This window comes from Anolis carolinensis, chromosome 1 (assembly GCF_035594765.1).
Source record: "Anolis carolinensis isolate JA03-04 chromosome 1, rAnoCar3.1.pri, whole genome shotgun sequence".
In the NCBI taxonomy this organism is placed as follows: Eukaryota; Metazoa; Chordata; class Lepidosauria; order Squamata; family Dactyloidae; genus Anolis; species Anolis carolinensis.
Window position 1 is genome coordinate 95,669,404 of NC_085841.1, and position 21,308 is coordinate 95,690,711.

Here is a 21,308-nt window from a genome sequence, read left to right on the forward strand (position 1 = left end):
CCTCTCTTAGTCATGATAAATTGGATTGGGTTTATCCTGATTAAGAAACACCCAATAGCATACTTTTGGAAGGTTTATGCCCTAATTCCCGATTTATTTATTTACAGTATTTATATTCTGCCCTTCTCACCCCAAAGGGGACTCAGGGCGGATCACATTACACATATAAGGCAAACATGCAATGCCTTAACATAGAACAAAGATAGAGACAAACGCAGGCTCTGAGCTGGCATCGAACTCATGACCTCTTGGTCAGAGTGATTTGTTGCAGGTGGCTGCAGCTGGCTGCTCACCAGACTGCACTACAGCCTGATTCCAAGGTAGGCTTTAGAATACTCCAGGGTTATTCCTCCTCCAAGTCAATTTTAACTTTTTGAAAGATTGTTTCTTTCCTTCAGGAATACGGCCCCAGCCTTGGAACGTGAATTATCAAGAAGAGCACTTTATGCAAATTATTTCTCAGCTCCTCTTTTACGGTCAGACAAGCAGGCGGGGGGGTGGGGGTGGGGGTGGGGGTGGGGTGGTATTGCCGTAGTTCGGGACTGTGGTGGTTATAAAAATGCATTCCTCATTACTCCGAAACCAATATGTATACCATTTATATAAAGACAACCCTACAGCTGCCATTACTAAAATCACAATAGATACATTTTTCGAATGACTTCAAATTGATTTAGATTGTATGTTTTTCTTTGGCTGGAGAGGGAAAGTTCTTCTAGTCAGATGGGCATTAATAATGAACTGGTTGCTGGAAATGTGCATGTTTTAAAAAAAACTAGATACATTTAAAAATAATTCTACAACTTTAATATACGTATTTAAAATGTTTTAACTTTTTATTCGTTTTAATTTTTATAAGGTATTTTTGTAAACTTGCTTGAATCCCATGAAAGGAGAAAACTTGAAGATAAATGAAATAAATAATAAAATGAATATTTTTGAACCCTTATACACCTAATCTCACTTTGCAGATAGGATTCTTCAGATTTAATTATTGGAACAGCAGCTCTGAAGATGATGATGCAAAGGAATTTTAATCATTATGGATATATTTCTCTACAACAGTCTACATTAAGAGGCTGCCAAAGCTTTACGCACCAGATTCTGAACAGGAGAGAAGTGAAACACGTCTTTCTTGATGCTATGAATAAGCACTTTTACTTTAAAACAACTTTTACTGGCAAATAAAATGAGTGAACATGGCATGCTTTATGGCCCCAGAGGCAACCAATTTATATATGGAGAAGTTTGAAAATATAATCCTGAAAGTGTATTCATAGAAAAATTGTAACATGCCCTTGGTATACTGAGATGCTTGTGTTTTGGAGCACAACTGATCTCATGGGTATATAGGGCAAAACAAACCACAAATAATTCAGAAATTTGTTTTTTGGACTTAAGGTAAAAAGGGTAGGATAGCTAACTACATTTTTCATGGAAAAAACACAGATGTTAACATTCATTTGTGATTTGACAGCTCACATTCCAGGTCACTTAGATGCAATCTTCCCTATTGATAGTTTTTTAAAAATTAAAATACAATTCTTTCAGTGAATTTGATTTCAGCAATGAAGCATATATATTTACAGAACAAATAATGAACAGAACGAAGCAAGCACAATAGCAAAGCTTGTACAAAGCACCCCAAATACCATGTCAGTCACTTTTTTGTGCTCTTCTGCCAGTTCACATTTTATCCATTTGGCTGCTGCAAGGACCTCAAGACTCATCCTAACCCACTTCAGCTAGACTGTACGAATGAATTAGGGCTGCACTATACACAAGCATAACTAACAGGAAGAACTTTGTATACAGAAGTATTACACCATCACTACCTGTAGAAAGATATATTTATTTGTTTTACAGCTTCAGATTTTACTCAGTAATGAAACCCAGTAAGTCAATTTCTTCATCATAAAAACTTGCTTTACATATTATTTACAGGTATCCAAAGATATACAGAATGTCACTGCTGCAAACTATACCTTCTCACAAGACAAGACTAGGAGGGGAGGGCTTACTGCAATGACATACATTCAAAGAACAAATTGTGGATATGCACACTGTTTTTGGCACAGCTAATTTCATGTTAAGTTCTTGAGCCTAGTATAGAAGGTAGTTTTTCAGCAAGGTATGTCACAACAGGGGAGCAACTACGGATTGTTTTGCAAATATTCTTTGGCAATTTGCAGCAGATCAATATAAGCAGGGGAAAGAAATGACAAGTAGAAAAATATAACAGGATCCTTCCTATAATAATTCTCACCATCTGCTATATCAGGATTGCTGTGGTAAGCAAATGGTTCTGGAGTTCAGTTAATGTTCTCTTGAGATACTTTCACAAACATGCTTAACGCTGAGTATCCCTCTTTCAGGATACACTCTAAACTTGGTTCCTATAACAAAAGGAGGAAGTTTCAAATGACTTTTAAAAGAATACATACTAGTTTAGGCAATCTTTAAACAAAATGGACATGTTCATTAACTCCATAGCAGAAACTTTAGGGCTACAACCCAAGCAGATGAAATTTCCTGGCATTTCAATTAATGAAAATATTATTGTGATGCATCTTTACACCATCAGGTCACAGCAGAAGGTATTCTTTCCTCAAAAACAAGCAACGTGAAATCGGTTCACATTATTATTACAGGCTCTTTGAACGGATTTCAAATTGATACTTAAAAAAGAAAACAATACTGCTTAGCTATAGTATATAATACATCACATTTTACTCTGCTAATTTGTGGTATTTATAAAGTCATTTACAAAATATATTTATGTTTTAGTTCCCTTTAAATCAAAACAAAAACAAGAAACTGGCTTTGCCAGAGTTAAGAAAATATATCACTCAAAAGGAATACTGAGGAATCATATGTTTGGAAAGCTTTCCAATAAAATCTAGGGACACAAAATTAGGACAAATCTTCTGGAGAAAGGTAATATACCACATACTTTAATCAGCCCTTAAAAAAGAGCTGCAGAAAGTTCATTTACAGGGGGAGAAACAGTGCATGACATTTATTTTTTATATGCTTGTTTTATAATTGGGCGGTGTTATCACATTGTCACTGTCATACAATTGGGCAGTGTAATCATACTGTCATACAAATGACACAATCATTTATGCAGATTATATATGGCTGAGGATTTCAAAATTACAACAGTCATCAGTGCATACTTAATATTACAACTCCCTTTGCTGCTATGTGCATTCAAACACAAACAAAACGTACTTGTATCAGATTCCCTCACAATACATTTACTAATGTACTTGCTTAAAATGAAAACATCATAGTGGACTTCCGATATAATCAAAATGGAATCAAAATCTTTTTTGAAAAAGGGAAAGCTTTATGTCTTATTTACCTGACAATCTGAGGTTATATATGATTCTAAAACAAACACTACAATATACAGAAGTACATTACAGTTCATGTTCACCTTATCCATCACATGATGATCAAATCCAACATCCACCCACTTCTGCTGAAGTTTTTACACAACTCTCCAACTACCAGTTAAACCTAGGCACCCCTAAAAGGAAAGGAGGACTGTCGCTGTAAAATGTACAACCAATCACTTATTTCAAAACAGATTTAACCTGTAATCAAAACGAAGAGCACTTCCCCATTCCAGAAATGGCTCAACTGAGCTTTACATTTATATTCTTTCCAAGCTGCAACATTAATTCCATTTTTGAATATACCTCCCCAAACTTGACGTGCATTTTCAGATGCCACTGAGCATAATCAAACCTGTACATTCCCAGAAACTGAACAATACAAAGACACAAGGAGACAGAAATTATAACAATGTGACAGTAGACTCTGAAATGGGATTTACAAAGTCTCATGTTACCCCTCTTGATTGTAGTGCTAGTTTGATTGGTTCCTTCATACTAAGAGTATTCATTATATCAAGGATTTGGTCACTGAAAGAAATAAAGGCCTTGAAGCCTATAAGCAGATGTCTTATAACATTTATGGTATGCCATGTGCCACAGTAGCAAACCATTCCTTTCCCACACCTCCACATGAGTACACACACATACAAATTCTAAAAAGGTAAGACACTTTATTGAATTTGATAAATTAAGAGACTATGTACTGGACTTGTATGCATTACAGGAATTTGTAAACAGAGACACTGGGTCCTTTCCATGGAAATCCTGATAATATTCTGTAAGAAATCATTTTCCTACACGCTGATCACAGTCTGCATAGTGACAGAGGGCAGAAAAGAATTCTTCATAGCTGACGTTCACATGTGAAGGCAAAGAACTGGAAAAAATTGACAAAAGAAACTAAATATCAGTAAGAATTTGTAGACTACATTAATTTGAAAGAAGAAACAAACTATCTAAAATATGTGCACTAGATTAGCTCGATACTATTATTTTAAGACTTGGTTTGAACAATTACTCAGGCTATTGAAAATGTATTGCACATTATATCGTCATATTACTCAAACTCTTTTGTGCTCAGTAAGGAGATCTCATCTTCTGCCATCTTATTTTCCAGACTAGATGGGATTAGGGTGATCTGAGAGTTGAGGAAAAGTCTACCATTTTGTTGTCATTTTGTTCCACTACCCAGTGGAATCAAGACTTGGGACTTTGAAATTATGCACTGGATGAAAACCGATTAAGAGCCCAGAAAAAAAGTCTTTTCCTCAAATCCATGGGAGATGGATTTAAGTTAAAAAGAAGCAAGCTCCGCAATATTTGAATCAAACAGGAGTTACTTCTTCCTGCTGTTGATCCTGAGTGCGGGCAAAGGGATCCCATGTTTCCCTAGTGAAATTATAATACTCAAGAACTAACATGAAACACAGCTCCCCCCCCCCCTCAAATCCCCTACATTTGTGCTTAAAGACAAAGTTAGGGATAGCATTCTTTCTAAGCAATTTCAAAAACGAAGCCAGGTAACAGTGTCTCTATTCATTAAGAAATAACACAAGTGCATTCATATCCACATTTAGAGTTGGATGCAAGCCAATCAACAATTTATATTTTCAATACTTCCTTTTATTCAAGTAAAGCAGCAGTTAAAATATGGGATTTTCTATGCTTAATAAATGCTTTTCTAATATTGTTTCTAAGTTTTCTATATATGTCATTCTTTCTAGAAGTGGTTCACAACCTGGGGTCCCCAGATGTTTTTGGCCTTCAACTCCCAGAAATCCCAATGGCTGGTACACTGGCTGGGATTTCTGAAAGTTGTAGGCCAAAAACATCTGGGGACTCCAGGTTGAGAGCCACTGCTTTATAGAAATGTGGCAGGTCCTATATCTCCATGAACTAAAAAAAAAGAGAAAAAAAAGAAACTACTAATGCATTTTAATGAAGGCTTTGGGGATTATTGTCTAGGGCTATGATGGCAAGAGTAGCATCTTCTTTGCTTAATGTAGCCATTTCACTTCACACACTTTAGATTAACTCCAACATGTCAAGAAGTTACAATGACATTCAAAGTTTTTATGCATAGTTAACTTACACAATCTCCGTCAATCTGATCTGCCAGGGAAGAAATCCCAACACACTGTCCACAGGTCCAAACTTCAGTATCAAGTCTGGGTCAGGAAAGCCATTTGTACCTAGAAACACAGAATATACACAGTAGTTGGTGTCAGAAGGAAAACCATTTTGGTACTTTAGAAATTCACATGTTCACTATCACACATTGTTGTTACAAATTATTTGCAAAAGGTAGATATCAACCATTTTAGACAAATTAGCATGATACCAACCAAAAACGTGTATCTGTATGTGAATTTAGCTGGCTATATATATAAATATAAGCTGGTTATATAAATATAATCAAAGATGCAAGGAGTTCTAACAGAGAGCAAAAAATTCTAAATTGATATAGGGCTGGGTGGAAGATGTCTAGATCTTGAGCGGAGTAAAATCTTAATTAATATAATAGATTTGGAGCAATAATAATTAATGATATTACTCTAAATACCTCTCCCGATGCTGAGACAAAGCAGTTTGTGGATCAACCATTTCAGACTTTTACCCACAAGTGAAGGAAATAAGCATTAGGGCCCAAATGAAGAAAGGAACAAAGGGAGGAATGGCTAACAGTTGACAGCAAATATTCCATTATTGGAATTACCGTCAATTCTAGACTTTCCATCCGCACCAAAAACATTGATGACACAGAGGACACTTCAACAATAGCCCTTCAGATATGAACATCATAAGAAGCCAGAATACAGAAGTTAAAGCAGTCTCAAGAACACATACTTCACAAGGCCCTTGAGAATCAGGAGTGATGTTTAAATATCTCAGAGAGATTCTGGAACATGTAGAGCAAAGTGATTTTCTATCATTCATATTTACTTGGATTAAAGGTATCTGTCTGGGCCTAGATCTTCAAAGAATTGATGTGGAGTGAGTACATTGTTTCATCAGTAATACAATGGTTTACCTTTCTGCTTATTTCATCATTTGATACTAAGGTGTTAAGGTGTATGTATTACACAGTAACTCACATTTTTGCTTGTGTTGTAAATATTTTGTACAGGTTGTTATTCTGTTGTGCACACTTCTATTTTTAAATAAATAAAAAAATAAAACTAGATTAGGGAGAAGGCTCTAAAATTCCCCTTGAGAAGAATGAGTGTGCAGTGCTAGAACTGCATGATGTCACTTGATTGTTTTTCAAAATGTGAGAATGTGAATTTTAAAATTGGGTTCATAAAACTGATTTGCAGTTATTTCCACAAGACCACTGGAGGTAACAATGCTTTTACTGTATTTTAGATATTTTAAGTAGGCTATCACTAAATCTACTATCCTGCTGTATTCATAATGTTGAGCAGATTCTTTTGATCAGTGCTTCCACCCAAAGTGAGGGCATGTGAAGGAACAATGAAGAAATATGTTCAGAAAGATCCACAAGTGTGTGCGTATACTTGCCAGTAGCAGCAGTGTTGACTTAATAGATAGATGCCAGATATAGCAGAAAGTGAAATACTGGAGTGGGATCTTTATGGGGTTTATGGGATGTTGAGGAACTTGATAGCAATAAGATCATTTACTGCATTGAATATTGTTAAGAGAAAAGGTTGTGCGGCGTCAATCATTGTGGAGTCAGTGGCAACAGCATATTCTGGCAGTCATATGACTGCTTGTGCTAACAAATTTGAAATGAGAACGTGGCACACACCAACAGCAATTACTGTTATGAATACAAATACCCATAATATTTCCAAAGCAGAAAAGGCATGTGTACAGTACAGGAAGGAGCTGTCCTAAGAGCTACAAAGTTTACTGTTGTTAGAGGCAACAAATCTCTTCAAAGTGAAACTGTATCTTGCTTGCTGTGCCAGTGCAACAAAAATGTGAGCTACTGTGTTTCCCCGAAAATAAGACAGTGTCTTATATTAATTTTTGCTCCCAAAGATGCTCTAGGTCTTATTTTCAGGAGATGTCTTATTTTTCCATGAAGAAGAATTCACATTTATTATTGAACAAAAAATGAACATTTATTATATATTGTACAGTAGTTGTCATCATAAACCAGCATAACCAGACAAACTGTGAATCCTATCAAGAATTTCTTGTTACTACCAATATTTCCATGTACAACACTTTATAGTACCGATCCTGCATGCTCTTGTGTTCTGTTCGGTGGGCATGCTTTCAAACAAAAACTTTACTAGGTCTTACTTTCGGGGGAGGCCTTATATTTAGCAATTCAGCAAAACCTGTACTAGGTCTTATTTTCTGGGGATGTCTTATTTTAGGGGAAACAGGGTACTTAATGTAGCCCAAATGTGTAATTTGAATCATCATGTAAACACTGAAAGTTAAAAAAAAATTAAAAGTTGTTTGAAAACTGAGTCTCCACTGAAGTCATTAGAACTTTCTATCCCAGTTTAGGGTTTTACTGCAATTTCCGTATAGGAAAATATCATCAGATTTCCACCTGGATTAGTTTGCTAAATCAATCTTCTCCATAAATTTGTTTGGCTTATGGCAATTACAAAATCACTTAGATCTCAAACAATTCAGGTTTTTTGGAAAACACAACTCCTCAGTAACAACAAGCACGGTCAATGGTTTTAAAACAATTTGAATGGTAAACATATGTAATAGCTTGAAGAGAAATGTGGGAGTACCACCATTCAGAGAAACATTTTTCAATTTATGATAACAAAATGAAAAGGCCTGATGTAAAAATCTATCTTGCAATAAGCAGTAAGGATGGGGATAGTAAGGACGTGGAAGAATTCACAATGTTTCTCCAACATTTGTTGCTTAGACAGAGTTTGAAGCCTTGCATTATTAGAGAAATGGACATAAACATCCCACCTTATTGGAGGTGATACAGCACTTTCATTTTCAAGACTACACTGCATCCACTAAATATATGACACATACATTTCTAGACATGGGGTGTCACTGAATCATATGATACTCTGGAAGCTATCATGATGCATATTTCTGGATATTGTTTTTGATATTATTGTCTGATTATAAATTAAACCATGGAATGTTAAAGATGCCTAGGTGGGGGATAATTTACTACTACACTAGATAAGCTCTTAAACAATTTTTAGAAGATATATCTATGAATATGAAATTAAGATACAAAACCAGTGTTTTCAATTTAGTCTGGAAACCTTACCGCCATTTTATGAAACATTTCGCAGTTATTTACTCTTCATTAGAAGCAAGCACCTTGCATTCATACTTACTACTTAATAGGTTCTCCAAGACATTCATATCCAAGTCTGTGCATTTTTTTTGCTTTTGTGCTACTAAGTGGCAAAATTTCTGAGCGGCTCTTACTATATCTGTTTTTCCGTCCTCTGAAGACAGTACGTTCAGTGTAGATTGGCATTTTAAAACTGTTAAAACGTTTTTAAAAGGAAAGAATAAATTAAAACATAGATGAAAAACAAAGTACTTGAAATAAGACTCTCCCTTCCCCACTCATTTTATACAACTCATGATTCCTTCTATAAAAGATTTCCAGAAAATTGCTTAAATTTACCTTATAAAAATATTTTTATTGAAAATATCTAGATATTTTGTACAAATATTAATAGTTAACTAGAGCTCAACGTTTAACAATCAACTTTGAGTAAATATAAGAATCACGATGAATTCCAGAAATCTTTTTAGTAAAATATTCATGAAATTCTTTGTGTTCATGCAGAAGCCAACAAATTTCTGGGGTATAAAGTGAGAAAAGTAACATTTATGGATCAAATTTGAATACTAATATATTTTGTTGCTCCCCATAACAGTACATTGTTTAAAAAGCGATTTTACCTTGATCTGTTTCATCTTGATTTGCAAATTTCACTGGGTATTTGGAACAGTCCAAATTTAACAACTCTTGCTGCTGTTTGAGGATTTCATCCATCAACTTTGAATTATTTCTTTTGAAAATACCTTTGAGAGGAAGGAAGAAAGTTAAATTGGCTAGTTGACTATTTTGTTTCAGGACATCTATAATATCATATCTTTACATACCTTAAAACACCAAAAATAGTTGGCAACCAATTCAGTGCAGACTGATGAATATAATTCCTTTTCCTCAACCCACCCACCCCCCCCCAAAATCCAAATGAAGCTGGTTATTATTCATTCTGGGATAAAGAGCAAGATACACAAAACAACTGAGGACAGATGTATATGGATGTGTGTCTGTCATGAAATCTAATCTCGGGAAAATGTAAACAAGAAAATTATACATCTTTGGATCTAATACTAAATCTAATATCAGAAATTACATCAGGTAAACTATGTGGCTCCTTTTCTCCCCTTTCAGATTATAAATTAACATGGTCCCTAGAGGAGGATAAATAGCTGTAAATATAGTTGTAATCCATCTATCTCAACTTCTGCAGATCACTGAGATCAAGACAAAGGAAATAATCTTGACAAACACTTGTCTCTTCTTCCAAAATGAGCTACTGTATTCTAGAAGTTCAGATCCACAACCCACGTGATTTGGACATAATTACAGTTCAGGTGCTACATCATAACAATTTCACGACTAAAAGCAGTATTTATTTTAACAAATGATGTGACTGTTCTGGAGAACCATTGTAGCCCAGGCTCGTTCCAAGGTAAACACATGATGAAGAGAGACAAAAATAAAATTTGAAAGTGAGCTGATTGCTCAACACCTGGACGTACCTTCAAATAATTTCCACCTTATGGCTGCCCTAAGGCATACCTATTCATGAGTTGTTGGGGAAAACATTTATTCAGAGAGATTTGCCACTGCCTTCAAGGTTAAGGTGTGATTTGCCCAAGGTTGCACAGTGGATTTTCATGACTGAATGGGGATTTGAACCCTGTTCTCCCAGAGTCCATGTCCAACTCTAAATATCTTCAAAATTTTATTCATGATTCTAAAATTGTCCATAATCTATTTTTGGGGGCTAGGAAAAAGTTTTTAGAAATATACCCAAAAAACCTCTCCCCCAACACCTGAAAGCCATCCTGTCCGCTCCACATATATCACGACTCAAATGCTGTAAGGTTTGCTATGGGTTTAACAATTCATCAAGTCTGCTAAGGTTACTAATAAAATGACAGTATTTTTGAATATGCCCCAAGTCAACAGTGAGAGTCTCCATGCCACCTCCCCTAAACCCTATCATCTATTTTGATTTTTTAACAAAATAAATCAATAAATGATTATTAAAATGATTAAATTATTTCAAATATCAGTATTAGTGGTAACAAATTATTATTCTAATTTCTAATGTTTAATATCACTAAATTAGTATTTATCATGCACAATCTATTTATTTCGACAGCTCTGGGCAGTGGGGAAGCATTGGTAACAAAAGGATTTCCAATTTCAGTATATTGTGAAAAAAGTAATGGCTCAAATCCCACATACCTTCCACAAGAAATCCAGTGTTTTATTTGGGTAATCATTTACTAATTGTGGACAGGACCGCCCCCCGCCCCCCATTTTTAAACATGGCTTATCAAATATTTAAACTGGGCCTGACTTAACGAAGCCCTAGTCTTACACACCTATTTGCCCAAAAAGTGTATATGCCTCTCCTAGAAACCTACATGATAAACAAGTCATCCATTAAATAGGCTACAGAGGCTACTGTATTGTTTTATATCAAAATATATATCTGGTGCTGGATAGCGAATTGGGCAAGTGTTGTTGAAAAGTTGTATGAGAATCCCCTACCCCATTTGTTCTTCCCTTTGTCTAGAGGGTTAAATTTGTTCAAAACTTTAGATAATGTTCCTAACTTTCTCTTGAAATGTTCATGGTTACTGAAGCTACACTTCAGCTTTTGTAGTACAGTATGTTATACTGTACTCTGTTCACCTTAAAAACAAGTTTGAAATACCATACACACAAATTCATTAAATACTACAGATAAGCATGTTAGTGCTATGTTTTAACATAAAACAAAGAAAAGTGCTGTTTTTAGACACAGACCAGAACTGCTATTACCCATGATATACTTGTCTGAACTGGTAGTGACAATTGCAGAGGTGACTTTGGACTGTCACATGATCCCACAGGTCTTTCAGCTGAACTGTTCAGATTCTTCTCTTAAACTGTAGCGGTATTTGATTTGCAAAACAGAACTAGAATATGTGTTGTCGAAAGCTTTCATGGCTGGAATCACTGGGTTGCTGTGAGATTTTCTGGGCTGTATGGCCATGTTCCAGAAGCATTCTCTCCTGACTTTTCACCCACATCCATAGCAGGCATCCTCAGAAGTTGTGAGGTTTGTTGGAAACTAGGCAAGTGGGGTTTATACATCTGTGGAATGTCCAGGATGGGAGAAAGAACTAGCATAATAACACAAACAACAACAGTCATTACCTTAATGATAATCTCTAGTCAGGCAAGAGCAATTCCAAGATTTCTAATTTGGGAACCTTCCACACAGTTGAATAAAATCCCTCATTATCTGCTTTGAACTGGGATATATGGCAGTGAGGACTGAGATATTCCAGTTAAAACCAGATATTGTGGGTAATTCTGCCCTAATATTCTGGGTTATACGACTATGTGGAAGGGCCCTTGGAGTACTCATGAACACATACTGTAATATTACAAAAACCTTCAACAATACAAACTTCTTGCCCCCGCTTTCTGAAAAATAGAACTGTGGTTTGCTGGCCTCCTAGCTTCCAATCAAGAATTCTGTCAGACTTATTACTCTGTTGTTACCTCTTATTATTATTCCCATTAACCTTATCATTTATTTTAAGTTATGTTAGCTCCCTCTCTATCCTCCTTTAGGAAACAACTAAAGACCTGAATGTTTCAGTTGGCCTTTGGTGAGACAGTCATTAGTTAATCAGCCCCAGATTACCATAACTCTACCCTGTATTTTATTAGGGCCTTATTATTATCATCTATTCATTTTAATTTATCGCTTTATTCATATATTGCTGCTTCAGTTCCTCCACCTATGTAGATGATAGAACTGTGCCTGGTGGTTAACTGATATCATTAATTTTTATAATATGCTTGTTTTATATTGTATTACTGTTTTTATCTTTTTATATTGTGAATCATGTTTATGTTGTTGTTTTGGTCAATTGTTGGGCTTTTGCCCCATGTAAGCCCCCCCCCCCCCCAATCCCTACAGGGAGATGGTGGCAGGGTATAAATAAAGTGTTGTTGTTGTTATTATTATTATCCAGTAATTCTAGACCTAGTATCCTGAACATCAGACATGTAAATTGTTCCACCAGAAATAGTCTGTTTGAATTACTCTCTGAATCTGATCCTGCATGTGAGGAAACTTCCTCATCTCTATCTTCATATGACTGGTGAGCCATAGCATTCTCATCCAAGCTGTCTCTTATCCCTGTCTCAAAATCAAATTCAGTGTCAAAATGCTTTGCCATTTTGGAACATTTTCTGCCTTCAAGTTCATATGCCTCTGCTGATTTTAATGTCTCTTTCCTGTTCTTTATTAACAAAACTGGTTTTGTTTATGCTGACTGAAGTTCTAATTCATTTTGTCCCTTTTTAGATATCAAAGAATAGTCACTCTTGTTTGCAAATCATTGTGTAAAGAATTCATCTCAGTATAATACTAGGCTGAAGCATTTTTTTGAATTATTTGTATAAAATAATTCATTGGTTGTACACTGATGGATGAATTTGTTTTCTGATCAGTAATGCTGACCTGAAATTCAATGTGTGGCACTAATATAATATTTAATTCCTTGTTTATTGCCTCATTAATTATACCTTGTATATCAATTGGGCATGCATTCTGGTCTGTTGCTCCCACATCACTGGGAGCTGCATGTGGAGGAACAAGTGCCGGCTGTGTTGCTCCCATCATTCATTTCAAATATACCACCACAGAAGGTTGAATTCCTTCTCTTTCAGCTGACTGACAGCTACACCACCAATCAATTTCTGAAATTATGCAGAGATTGAATCTAAACTACCAATCATGAAAGCTTTGATTAACTGTGCTAATACTGTCCACTTTCCCAGAATATGTCTTTTAAAATGGCAGCTCAAAGAGACCACTTGTAAGTTCTTGCCACCTCTTAAATGGAAAACTCACATTACTGAAAAATGTTTCCATTTTCATTAACCACTTTTTACTTGCTAATTTTACCTCCTGTTTCTCAAGACATTTGTACTTGCTTTTTTTTGCTCTTTTTCTTTGTAGGAGGCAAAGTTATGCTTATCTCTTTCTCATATAATGATATAAACATTTGCTTTAAAGAAACATTCTCTCTTTTTCCTTAGAGTCTCATTGGTCCATGGTATTTCTTTTCTGGACTCATGACATGCTAACCTCAGTTGCCCGTAAGGCTAGTTTTCAGTGTAACTTGGTGAGCAGTTGAGTTTTCAAGGTGGCACTAAGTGCATTTGATCCCAATCTATATTTTTACCTACTGCCATAGTGCAATTTCTGAATCCCTTCCCAAACTGAAATTTGTCTCTAGGCCCAAAACATTCCTAACCCCTACTTGGTGGCTGTATTTGTACCATTGTTCAGGAATTATATGAAACAGTAAAAAAAGAGAAAGTAATCAAAGATAATGATTTACTGTTGCTTTTAATCTGTTTGATTGTTTGATTCAGCCCAAGACCACTTTTGATCATATTACTGCACACAAATACTATAAATAAACCAATGGTTTTTTTTTTTTGTTCTTGCTGATTTACTTTACTTTGATTTAAATCAATACAGACTGTGCTATGGAAAGTGGTGAACAATATTAGCAAGCTGATATTACAAACAATATATCTTGGCTTAAATTTAGGGAAGTAGTAAAGACATCTCTTCCAGTTGCATTCAGATTTAGAGTCTTCCAAAGGTCAGCATTGAGATGTGCTACATTACAACTTATGAAATGGAGAAGAATTTGGGACTGGCTAGTGCTTATAACTGGATCAAGCTGCCAAGCGGAACTACTTGGATTTGCCCACTCTCACTTCCAGTTACAAATTTGAACCTAAGGGCACATCTACACTGGTGACTTATGGTAGGTCAGTTTTAAACCAGCATAGAAAAAATGATTTCTGTATGTGGATGATTAGACGGAAATCCTGGAACCGGTTTGAGGCCCAATGGTGATTATATACACCACAGAAACTGGCCTCAAGCTGGTTCCAAGATCCACAGTATGTGTGGCTTGGAGAATTTCATTTTTTTTTAATTCCGCCTCCAGAATCCACATGTGATTTTGGGTGTCCTCACAGTAACTCACATTCTATGGAGCTGATTTTGCGATGCAACGTGGTTTACACTGGAGTGTGATGATGCCCATTAAGGGTTTTCCTTTTGGACTTTCATTCAACTTTGCTTATCTCCGTTTCGTCTAGAAAGCGCACAATAGTGCACCTTCATGGCACGTGTTGTATGTCTTCAATGGGAAGTGTAGAGTGGGCCTAAGAGAATGGAGTAAAGGACATCACCTCATCTCAGACAGAGATGCAATGTGAGGCCTGGCAGGTACAACATTTACTTCGAAGTATGTACACTGAACACTATGGGACATAGGCATGCACAAAATTTCACTGAAAAGCAGAGACAAAACCCTGAGATGAAACAATTAGTGAGGACACCAATGCCTTCTTTTTTCAAATATATAATCATACATCAGTTGATGGACTTTCAAATACATCCAAATAGACAAGGTTCAACCTAGAGCTAGATACAGCAGAACTCCAGAAACTGCAGACATGAGAGGCAACCCCTGCAACTTTTCTTCCTTCCCTGAACAACAAAAGAGTCAGAATAGTTTGTAATGCATTGTTGACAAATGCAAGGTAAAAACAGAATCGGGAAAAAATGACTCCCTTTTCTCCAACAGCTGGGAATTGCTGATTCTAGTTTGCTCTACAAATTGAAGGAACCCTGCTCTTTTCAGGCCAACTATGTTTTCAATACATTAAGTTTTCAAATATATGTGAAGAACATACACTTTCGTATGTCTTCTTTGCAAAATCAATTTTATTTTCTATTTCAAGGGCAACCCAAATAGTGCATTAAATTCTGAGTACAGTACAAACCCTATATCCAATTTCATTTATCCACGTCTGACAAACTGTGACCTCTCTAGGCATTTTCTATGTCCTCCAGAATACTCTATGGTATTCTTAGGCAAGAAATCCTTCATTTCAATAGAATTCACTTTCATCCATGGTTTCATATATCCATGCAAAGTCTCAGAACGTATCCTTCATGGATATGGGGGTTATACTGTACTTTGTACATTGTTTGTTTAATCAATTAGATCTGACATCTTCAGATCATAGTGTTTTATAAATAATCAGAATTATATAATCTATATATATAAAAGAATGATGGTATCATGGCAGCGGACAAAACAACAAAAGTAAACATCCCACAACCTCGAAAATTGACAGCACAACACCTCATCCGTGCCTCTAGGTTCATACAACAAAAAGAAAAGAAAAAGCAAAAAAATAAAGTCCTAATTAGAGGGAGAGGAATAATTGTTTTTATCCAATTGCTGCCAGTTAGAAGGCGCTCCACTCACTTGGTCTCCTAGCAACCCACTCAGCCCAGGGGACCCTTTACCTTAACTACCACCAATTCCTCAATACTTTATTTCCCATATCACCATACTTCGCCACAGCAACGCGTGGCCGGGCACAGCTAGTAAAATATATAATCTATGTAACAGAAACCAAAAGAAGTAAAAAGGATTGTGCACACAAAGAACTATCTGACTCTTTGTGCTTTCTGGAATCAGAATGCATAATATGTGCAATGAAAGTCACAAGAGCTTTCCCAAGGCTGAAGCAACTCGGCAAACTCTGGGCTTGCATAATATTCAGAGGAAATTATGCCATAGAAGTAGGGCAGACAAGGAGACGAGGCAGGGTAGGGCAAAAAACAAGGGTGGGACCAAGCCAAAATTAGCAAAAGTGTTGAGCAACTAGTGGGTTTTAAAGGAGAAATCAACTAAAGATTTTTTTTTGAGATTGGAAACTGTTGACGAACTTGAGCAATAACAAATCCAACAATTTAATAATCCATGATTATGGTTATTATCAAGAGCTCTTTTGTGTCTAACATAATGTTTAATATTTTAGTTTAGTGTCTTAGAACACTGTGTATTAGTTTTAGTTATACACACACAGTGAGCTCTTGGTATCCTCTGTGGTTTAGTTCCAGGAACACTCTGTGGATACCAAAATCTGTGGATGCTCAAGTCCTATTACATGCAAAGGCGCAGTAAAATGGTGTTTCTTATATAAAATACCAAATCAAGGTTTGCTTTTTGGATTTTTTTCAAGCCATGGATGGCTGAATCTATGAAGGTAGAATCCACGGATATGGAGGGCCAACTGCATATTCTTTTTGTCTTTATTTCCTTTATTCTTTCTTTTCTCTTTTTTAATGTTTATTACTTCATTGTGATTTGTTGTATATTGTTTTAAAATAATAATTCTCAAAGAGAAGGAAGTAGAACATCATGAATGGTGGTCTGCAACAAGTATTATCCTTTAAATATAAACTATATAACCTTATATCATTTAAATGTAACCTCTTTTAACCTATATGTGCACTTGAATTACATATTCTAAAATTCAAAATTCTGAGAGCATGAGTGATATAGTTATCCATATCATGATAAGCTTGTTTGTCATGAATTAATCCTATTAATACAGAAATGGGATGCAGTAAAAGACTTGAAAACATCAGAGTGTTCTTAGATTGCAGGAACTAGTTTTTACAGTAAGTTATAGCCTGTTGGAGAAGTGCTTAGAATAATCAGTAAACCTCTCTTGTCAAGCAATTGGAAAGGAGTGTTAGGAGAGAGTACCTTTTGTTAAAGGTCATATTTAATGCTAAATCACCACAATTCATGGCATAAATGGGATACAAACTACCACATAAAAATAGTTTAAGTTCACATCGTGCTCCTCTTACTAGAACTTACTTTGCCAGAAAGCTTCTGCCTGTCATGGAATCATAGAGTCAGAAGGGGTCCTATGGGCTATCAGGTCAAACTCTTTGCTCAATTCAGGATCTCCAGCTAGAGCATCTCTTGCCAGTAGCTGTCCAGCCTATTTTGAAGACATTCAGAGGGGATCTCTCTGGGTACTTGGTTCTATCCCCAAACTGCTCTCATTGTCAAGAAATTCCTTCTAATGTTCAATCGAAATCTACTCCCATCCTGTGACAACCCATGATGTCTCCTCATGTTTTGTTCTCCATACCTCTTATCACTCTCATTGCCTTTTTCTGAAATTGCCCCTACCTCTCTTAACGCTTCTAAAAATGTGCCTCAAACACGAGGTCTTATCAGTGCAAATATAGTGGGACTATTACGTTTATCAATTTGGGAACCACACTTCTTTTAATGTAGTCAAGATAGCATTTGACTTCTATGATCCAGCATCACTCTGCTGGCTCATATTGAAAAATAATTCTAAATGTTTCATTTCTGTTAACTTTCCTTGTATTAATTTCACCCCAGTTTTCCAGTTTATCTAAGTTTTTTTGTATTCAAATTCTATTTCCAATGTAGCTACCCTTCCCAGTTTTGTTTCATCTGCACATCCGATTAGGATTCCCTCCACCTTATCAGCTAAATTACTGATAAGGTTCCTGTACAGCCCCCACAGAACATAATTTGACACCACTTTCCAATCGGAAGCAGTCACTTATAACTTGTTTACTATTGTTTTCCAACCAATTATGGATTCATCTGATGATGTTGCCACATATCCCATATTTAGTCTGTTTCCTAATCAAAATACCATGAGGACCTGCCATATAATGCAGTTCAAGATGTAGTTTATGTCAGTGTAGATGAGACCCAATATGCTGTATCTGATGAAGTGGGTTGTCTCCCTGAAATGTTTGAGCCATAACAAAGCTGCAGTCCTCTTCATAACTTAACTCAGATCTTACATCATCAAACCTAAACTAGCAAACAGGAACAGGATTTTACTGCATGTGTACTGCATCTCCACAGTGCTATGCTGAAATTATTTAAATGCAGTTCTGAAAATTTGGTTCTCCGGGTGTTTTGGAGTTCAACTCTCAGATGTCCCAGCTAGCTTGGCCAACAGCCAGGAATTCTGGGAGCTGACATTTCAAAACATTTAGAGGATCAAGGCTTGGGAACCATTGTTGTAGTGCGACATAAGGATAAGACTAGCAAGGAATCCTGCTGAAAGCTTGGAAAGCCACTTTTACAGTAATAAAGTTGGGCAGGATGGATCTGTGGTCTGGCTTGATGTGCAACAGTTTCTTAGTAAGTGTAGATAAAACTGCATGAAAGTCTGGGAACCACTTGTTTCCCAAACTGTGGTCTTTCTAGTATTCTGGATTTCAGTTCTCAAAAATGATCCTTATGATTAAATGGGACACAAGGTCACTAAGGAACAACAGAGGAGGCAATGGATTAGCTTTGGATTAGCCAAGAAGGCATACCAAGGTCACAGACTCTGTGGAAGAAGGAAAGGCGATGCACAGAATGGGGGTGAAAGAAAGGGGTACATCTACAGCAAGCAGGGGTAAAATTTGGCCTTCTAGGTGTTTTGGACTTCAACTCCCACAATTCCTAACAGCCGGTTTGAAGTCCAAAACACCTGGAGGGCACAAGTTTGCCCTGATCTACAGTGTAGAATTAATACAATTTGACCCTGCTTGAACTCCCATGGCTCAGTGCTATGGAATCATATAGTTGTGGTTTAACAAAGTCTTCCTTCAGCATTCTCTATCACAGAGTGCTGCTGCTTCAATAAAGTACATGTAGTCCCCGAGTTACAAATGACTCGTAGTTAAGAACAGTGGTCAAACAACAGGTTGGCGGCGATGAGAGAGAGGGTCTTTTCTAGTAGCCACCCTGGCCCTTTGGAATTCCCTCCCCATTGAGATTAAAACTGCTCCTTCCCTGTTATCTTTCAAGAACCAGCTGAAGACCTACCTGTTCAAGCAAACTTTTGACAAATGAATTCAATTGCTAATGACAGCAAGGTCAATTTACACTGAGCTTAGCGAAATATACTATTCAACTGATAAGTCTCCACAATAATTGTAATTGGTTTTAAATGTTTTTAATGCTTAATATTTATTTATATCTTATTTCTAGACGTTATTATGCTTTGTGTGATTTTTGTCTTATACTGTATGTTAAATGTGCTTTGATTTGTATTGTATTATCTTTTGAGCTGCTTTGGGTCCCATTAGGGAGAAAAGCGGGATATAAATAAAAATGTATTATTAATATAAGTGAGAGAAATCTACCCCTAGGAAGGGAAATTTACTCCTGAAAATGTTATCATGGGGAAAAGGTGGCTTCACTGAAGCTTTATCACCAATCCTTGTTTCCACAATAAGAAAAATTTGTCAAATTCCAATTATCACAGGAGCGGAAAGTGAGGCAAGATCTTCTGAACAGGGGCGCAGACAGCAAAACAAACTCCACGGGGTGTCCATATCCTATCCAAAACCAAACAATAAAATTTGGTTGGAGTTACAGTTTGAAAACGTACCTGTTCCAACTTTCAAACAAATTCAACTCAAGAACAAACCTACAGGACCTATCTTGTGTTGTCGAAGGCTTTCATGGCTGGAATCACTGGGTTGCTGTGAGTTTTCCGGGCTGTATGGCCATGTTCCAGAAGCATTGTCTCCTGACATTTCGCCCACATGTATGGCAGGCATCCTCAGAGGTTGTGAGGTTTGTTAGAAACTAGGCAGGTGGGGTTTATATATCTGTGGAAAGTCAAGGTTGGGAGAAAAAACTCTTGTATGTCTTGGCAGGTGTGAATGTTGCAATTGATCACCTTGATTAGCATTTAATTGCCTTGGAAATTTAAAGCCAGAAAGGAGGAAACAATGAAAATGAATAAAATCTGGCTACCAGTATTAAAACCCTTTAAAATCAAGACAGTAAATAATGAACAACACTGAGAAGACTGGAGAATTCCAGACAGCAAACAATCAGAGGCAGCTAAGACCTCCCAACAAAGGCTTCCCCCTGGCAGAAAACACCCAGGCTTTGAAGCTACAAGGCCAGTCAGTGCTAATCGAGGTGATCAATTACAATATTCACTTTGCCTCGGGCAAACAAGAGTTTTTTTCTCCCACCCTGAACATTCCAGAGATATATAAACCCCACGTGCCTAGTTTCAAATACCTGCCATACACCTCGCTGGCAGGGAGCTCTTTGGAGTGGAGGCCCCCGGGAAGCGGCTCACCGTCGTGGTCGTAGACGCTGACGTAGGAGATGCCCACGGCCATGCACCACACTACCAGGCCGGCCACGTCCGCGTAGCTCTGCTCCTCCTCGGCCACCACCAGCCCCACGTGGCCCGGCAGCTTCTGCAGAGACTTGGCATCCTTCCTAGCGCGGGCCCCGGCGCCACCGAGGGCCGCCGCCGCCGCCGCCTTCCTCCCCGCCGCGCCCGGCCTGCGGAAGGCGAAGGGACCGTTGGCTACTGCTGCTGCCGCCGGGGCCAGGAGCGCTCGCGAGAAGGCTGAGGCCGCGCGCCACCGCCAACGGCCGCGCCTCCCTCGGAAGAAGCACGCGCGCAGCCAGGCGGCCAGCGCGCGCTGGAGGCTGAGGAGGACGTGGAGCAGGCGCCACAGCAGCTCGTAGGCGGCGCTCATTGGGACCGAGGGGGAAAGAGAGCGAGCGAGGGGAGGTTCAGCCGCAGCGCCGGGCGCGCACCATCTCGCCCTCCTGCCCCTCACGGAGACGGTTTTATCCGCCGGGATGGCTCCCTGAGCGCCGCCATCACCGGACCTGCCCTGACCTTTCCCCCCCGGCCCACGCGCGAGGCGCCCATTGGCCGAGCAGGCGCTGCCGACGCCGGCT

The 21,308-nt window shown here is 37.6% G+C and overlaps 1 protein-coding gene across 1 annotated transcript; it reads right to left on the minus strand.

Annotated features, from left to right (window-relative positions):
* Nucleotides 1-1,832: 1,832 nt before the first annotated feature.
* nus1 (NUS1 dehydrodolichyl diphosphate synthase subunit) lies at nucleotides 1,833-21,255 on the minus strand. Its single transcript, XM_008120359.3, has 5 exons — nucleotides 20,689-21,255; nucleotides 9,291-9,413; nucleotides 8,711-8,863; nucleotides 5,497-5,596; nucleotides 1,833-4,281 (listed from the first exon to the last, which is right to left on the minus strand). Exons 1-5 carry the CDS (start codon nucleotides 21,098-21,100, stop codon nucleotides 4,191-4,193), a joined length of 879 nt encoding a protein of 292 aa, XP_008118566.1. The 5' UTR covers nucleotides 21,101-21,255; the 3' UTR covers nucleotides 1,833-4,190.
* Nucleotides 21,256-21,308: the final 53 nt, after the last annotated feature.